Source organism: Notothenia coriiceps, unplaced genomic scaffold, assembly GCF_000735185.1.
Source record: "Notothenia coriiceps isolate Sejong01 unplaced genomic scaffold, NC01 NC01_scaffold00020006, whole genome shotgun sequence".
Taxonomy (NCBI): Eukaryota; Metazoa; Chordata; class Actinopteri; order Perciformes; family Nototheniidae; genus Notothenia; species Notothenia coriiceps.
The window spans coordinates 1-6461 of NW_011352707.1; the positions used below are offsets into that span (position 1 = coordinate 1).

Here is a 6461-nt window from a genome sequence, read left to right on the forward strand (position 1 = left end):
CGTTGTGTCTAACAAGTCACATGTAATGTAATGTTGTTGATGGTCACGTGTGTTTATGTTTTAATCTGAGTGTTTTCTTCTCCCTTCAGGACTTCGGGGACTACCAGGACGGGTATTACTCTGTGCAGACCACTGAGGGGGAGCAGATCGCTCAGCTTATTGCCGGCTACATCGACATCATCCTCAAAAAGGTAACAGTCAGCTTTATTTTGGGACCAGCGTTAGGGATTCAAATCGTCAATTTGGTTTAATTGTATTTTCTATATCATGGACGCCCCTCTTCAGTCTTCTCCTCATCAGTTTCCCATCAGACAGAAACATGTATTACCTTAACAAATGTTTTGTCAAGCTGTCATGAGGTGGATTTCTTAATGTAGAAAAAGTTTGTAACAGTATCTAGTAGCTGTTTGAAATTAAATCCTACTTAATAATATTAATGATAATGTAGTTGAAAGCCCTTCAGCTATACATCTTACTGTATCTAATACCAAAGGGACGCTTTGTTTTAATCAACCATTACACCTCTTTCGTAGACAGGAGAGATATCATGTATTAAACAAGTGTTTGAAACATTATTAAGACTATTTGATATTCACCCTTAGAACATTTGAGCCAAGGGATATGATGTCATTAATATCTCTCAGATGAGGTTGTAAATTAGGATCTCTATCTTATCTTGTGAGTTCTTGCTGAAAACAGCCTTGCTCTTACATATTCATTACCCTTTTATTAGAAACAGTTGTTAAGATATCTAAATTAGTTTATTAAGTTTTATTTTAGCCTCTCTTGAATTAGGATTCCTTAAAAATGACATTTTCTATCATCCATTGTTGTCTCTTCACAGAAAAAGAGCAAAGACCACTTTGGCCTGGAGGGAGATGAAGAGTCCACCATGCTGGAAGACTCTGTGTCACCCAAAAAGTAAGTGTGTGTGTGTGTGTGTGTGTGTGTGTGTGTGTGTGTGTGTGTGTGTGTGTGTGTGTGTGTGTGTGTGTGTGTGTGTGTGTGTGTGTGTGTGTGTGTGTGTGTGTGTGTGGGTGGGGGTGTGTGTGTGTGTTATTTAAAGCCATTTAAAATAATTTCTGTCTAACTTACAGTATTCTAAGTGTGTGTGTGCATTTGATCTGGATTCAGCTCTGTATCTACTGAGAGGACTGACTGGAGCACAAAGGATGCTTCAGTCTGACTTTATTGAATCTCCATTAGACGGTAGCAGTTCAGATTCTCTGTTCAGAACATGCTTTGGTTCCCAGATGACGTTGTTGGAAAGCCTCTCAGGTTATTATGGTATGCTGAGTCATAAAGTCTCTGACAGGGTGGACCAACATCTTTGAGCAGATTTTTAACAGGTGGAGCAGTTTTAATTTTAAAGCTGTTAACACTTTAAAAACATATAGTCTTATTGTCTGATTGCCTTTATCTCTGTTAAATTGTATTTGTAGTCTTGTATGTATGAGACATATGTTAAGGATTTACATATTAGCTCTGTATTTACTGAGAGGATTGACTGGAGCACAAAGGATGCAGCCTCTCTTCTCATCTTCCGTGTACCCTCCACAGGTCCACGGTGCTGCAGCAGCAGTTCAACCGGGTGGGGAAGGTGGAGACGGGCTCCGTGGCTCTGCCGGCCATCATGAGGTCCGGAGCCGGGGGGCCAGAGAGTTTCCAGAGGGGCTCCATGCCTCAGGCCAAGCAGCACATCACCAGCGGACAGATGCACCGAGGACACATGCCCCCTCTGGTAAAACAAACATGACTTCCACTGACAGGAAGTCATAAGAATAGATTACATTTGTATAGCGGGGACCCACATGCTGTGAATAATGTAAATATTATATATATATTTTTTTTAATGTTATTATAGTGTTCTTAAAATAGTTCTCTATCTGTGTTCTCAATTTTTATGCTTGACGACATCAAGTCAAATTCCTCGTACGTGTCAAACCTGTTTCTGAATCTTCTGAATCTGAACAAACAAACAAACAAACAAACAAGAGGGGCAAATAATAAAGTAATACATTAAATACAAATATAACAAATAGCAGTAGGAGTGGAAGCAGTGGGACTGTGATGGGTTAGGGGTCAAAGGCCATGGTGAACAGGTGAGTTTTTAATGATGACTTGAAGATGTCCAGGGTTTCTAGATGTCTTCCACTGACAGGAAGTGGCTTGCGGTATTGAGAGACAGACATTTACATCGTTGTACATACCAACTATGTGCAATATATATATATATATATATATATATATATATGCCGTTAATAACTGTGCAATACATACCTGCTGCTTTATCTTCAGAACTGTTACAGGATGGGTATTTTGTAAATTGTGTAATTTTTATAATTTTTTTATCTTTAATATTTGTTGTGCATGCTTCTTATGTAACATTAAAAGGGACCTATCATACAAAATGCACTTTTTGATGTCTTTTATACATAAAGATGTGTCCCCGGTGTGTCGGGAACTCACAAAGTGTCAGAAAACAAAACCCTCTCTCTTTTCCTCCGTACCCACATCTTTAAAAACGGGGGAACAACGGAGCTGATCCAGATTTGCGTCCGATATGACGTAATATCTGAAATGCGGACCCACGGCTTGATGTCTAAAATGCATGATCTGTTTTGTATTTTGAGCAAAAAACATCATAGACATGTTTTTATATCTTTTTATATATCTGAGACCCATAATATATGCCTAAAAATAGCATGATAGGAGACCTTTAAGCTGGCTCTTTTCTGCTGTAACTATGCAACTGTCCCCTCTGTGGGACTAACAAAGGTATTCTGATTCTGATTGGTTGTGTGTGTCCACAGACTTCAGCTCAGCAGGCTCTGACAGGAACCATCAACTGCAGCATGCAGGCGGTGCAGGCGGCCCAGGCCTCTCTGGACGACTTCGACACGCTGCCCCCCCTGGGAACTGACGCTGTGAGAGTTCACTTCCTTTTCTGCTAATATAATAACAGTATGATATCTACATCTGTGTGACCAGAGGATTTATTTTTCCTCCCTTTTTTTAAAGGCATCCCAAGCCTGGCGTAAAAACAAAATGGATGAGTCCAAACATGAGATCCACTCCCAGGTGGATGCCATCACAGCCGGCACAGCATCCATGGTGAACCTGACTGCAGGTAAACACTGTTCAGCTCCACGCTCTCTCCTCAGTATTTGTAATACCAGTGACGTGGACCCCCACCATGTTTTCTCCTGACACACTGCTTAAATGTTTACCATTATCCACATGTTGGTCCGGATTATTTGTTTTAAATTCTCATTATCAATTCACAGCTTCATAGTTTCTTCTTGCTTTCTTGAAAAAATAGTTTTTCCAGGCCACAGTACATTAGACTTGACATGCAGGCGTCCTCTCTTCTTCAAAACTGTTCGGATTGCTCTGGCCTCGTCATCCCTTCTGCGGTGAGGTCCATTTTTAGGAAGCTACTCACTAGTATCAGAGCCAGAGGGGCACACCTGATAGAGCTAGCTTAAATGTACCATTCAATAAGGAGGCTCTACAATGACCAGTCTATTGCCCCATCACCCCAGTCCTCAAAAACCTCCACTCTTCCTGTCTCCCATCGCATCAACTACAAAATTCTGGTCCTCACCTACAATGCACTCCACCATCTGGCCCCTCCTTATCTCACACACCTTCTCACTCCTTATCAACCCCCACGGTCCCTCAGATCCACCGCAGCCGGACTCCTATCCATTCCCACATCCACACTCTGCAGCTTTGGGGACAGAGCCTTCTCAGTGGCAGCTCCTAGGCTCTGGAATTCCCTCCCCCAAGATCTCCGTGACTCTGAGTCCCTCACACTCTTTCAGTTCCGCCTCAAAACACATATTTTCAACTCTGTCTACCCATAAGCCCCCCCCCACCTCTCAATCAACTTCCTCTTGACTGCCTTTTTTTTGTTGTTTATTTTATTTTACTATAGTTATTTGTTTGCCTGTCTTTATTTGTCTACCCTCCCTCATACTGTAAAGCGTCTTTGAGTTGTGAAAAGCCCTATATAAATAAAATGTATTATTATTAGTATTACTATCAGCTGATCAGAGGCCTCTAAGTGACAAAGAATCGAGAATGAATAAACATAAAGTAAAGTAATAGTCTTCCTGACTGAAATCACACCTTAGCTTCATAAGTCTTCCTCAGTGTTTAGGTTGTGCTGATGTGTTTACCTCTGCCTGCTCTCAGGCACCTGTCACACACTGATTGACTTCAGTGCAGAGGTATTTTCTCATGAATGTTCTCCTCAGACAGGAAACCTATGGTGGCAGTGGACAAGCTGAACATCTCTCATCCGCCTTCTTCATTACCTTCTTCAATTTAAAATACTTGGTCTTCACACTTTAGCTGTCTGTTTCTTTTCTGATTTCATATTTGCTTTGCACTGTTCCTGTTGCACACTTGTCCATTATGCATTGTTATTGACTTTGGTGGACAGGAAAGTCCCTTGAAACATGGTCAAAGTTTATGTTTTCACTGGTATACTAGTCCAAATGCTGTATTTAATTTTCGATCTTGACCAACGTTTTTCTTTCTCTGCCTGCTAGTTGCATTCTCCGGACTTGGCTTCACCTCCTTCTACCTGGCGGGGAAGCTGCAGTGTTTTACGGATAAAGGTCGAGGGCGTAGCTGGCGTCTCTGTGCTATGGTGCTGCCTCTCTACAGCGCCATGATGATTGCATTATCCCGGACCTGCGACTACAAACACCACTGGCAAGGTACGCAAAGCAGCTAAAATAGGGGACACAAGAAAATGATTGCGATGCTAACATTTAAATGACTATCAAAAAAAAAGTTATGTGGTAAAATATCTGCTTCTGTCAGCCGATTGCTGTTCGGAAAACTGTTTTCAATCACACCTGGCCCAAGGCACTTTAGGAATTATTATACAGATAATGTAAAAAGCATTCTCGGGGTGATGCTGATTTTAGAAAAGCTTTGCCACTGTAAAAAACACTTAAAAAAGAAGGGAACAGTTTATCCGGTCAGGCAGCTTGGTTATTCACACAACTCACTCAAATATTTGTCCTATGAACCTGTTTTCTGTCGCCTATAGTATGATTTTTGATATCCTTAAAAGTGCCTCAGATTACAGTGAGGTGGCATTTCATTCAGCATCCTGGAAAAACCTTATAATTACACACCTCAGTTCTCATTCATAACACTCCGGGAACATATGGCTCTCTAAAACTAATTAACACCATATGACAGAGCTGCCATCATATTACCATATCTTCTCACCCACTCATCACACACAAATGCAGCGCCTTCCCCCTGTCCCCCCCCCAACTCCCCTTCCACTCCTTTCAGACCAGATATGCAAAACTATAGGTTACTAACGTAACCGCAGTTCTCAGAGTAACATGAAGTGAGATGTCTCACTATGGGATGCGCCTCCCCACATATGCCTCAGAAGCATCAATCTCATTATTCCAATTCTGATTGGCTGGTGATCTTGACGACCACGTCAGGGAATCCACCCACCCTTTAAGTAGCTTGCGCTACGACGCAGCGTCATTCAAACACCTCTTCTCACTTCGGAGCACATCTCTAAACTATCAGTAGCCTGGCTAGCTTAACCGTCCACAGACTGAACAACTCAAAGCTAACTTTCGGTTGCCGGACTCTTGCCGGCTACACTTGCTTCGCACAGATTTGAATAATTAACACACCAGTTAATACTCGACTCTGCCCCGCCGTTTTTATTTAACGGTAAGGTTTTTGATTATCGAACATTAACATACATGGGCGTAGGAAGCATCCCGAATGTGTGGGGGACATTTTTAACGGGGGGTGTGGGGTTCCCCCACCACGAAAAAAAAAAATAGATTTCCTGTATTCTGGTGCATTTTAGGTGGTTTGATACTTTTATGTGGCTATACTAGCATGAGGAAAATTATGGGTACATTTTGTAATTTCATTCAGTAGTAAAGAAAGGAAACATATTTGATTATTAATTCAGAGCCGTCTTTGAATCAATAAAAAGCAGTTTAAATGCCTGTTTTTTTTAACATTTATATACAACAATAAATATTTTTGAGTGCATTGAGAGATATTGTTGTGGAGAGTCATTTATATATAAATCGCAAAATACATTTGTGAATCCTTCTGTGAGCATTTATTAATATTGAGACTGATCTGACTCCATACAGATGTTAAGTTCACCTAGGAATTGTATCATTGACTTAAATGTTCGAATAAATGTTGCTCTTCTGTCTATATTGGTCATATGATGCCCCTTGACTGAAATGTTTCCTGTTCAATATCCCCACTGATTTCCTTAAAATTCTGGGATGAGAGTCCACATCACAATTTACTCTTAACTGTCATTTCCCTTTCATCACTCACCTCAGCAATGGACCTCTCTCCACTGTCCCTGTATTCTGCCTCTAACTCACTCTCAAGCGCCTAGATGTCAAGAGAGTTGGTGAAGTGATAATTATTTATTG

The 6461-nt window shown here is 41.2% G+C and overlaps 1 protein-coding gene across 1 annotated transcript; it reads left to right on the forward strand.

Moving 5' to 3' along the window:
- Positions 1–70: 70 nt before the first annotated feature.
- On the forward strand, positions 71–4730 carry LOC104952415 (talin-1-like; the record flags this gene model as incomplete). The annotated part of the gene is made up of 6 exons (XM_010779229.1): positions 71–191; positions 845–921; positions 1561–1741; positions 2814–2927; positions 3022–3130; positions 4560–4730. Coding segments are annotated over 6 exons (773 nt in total), but the record flags the coding sequence as incomplete, so codon positions are not given.
- Between the last annotated feature and the right edge of the window lie 1731 nt (positions 4731–6461).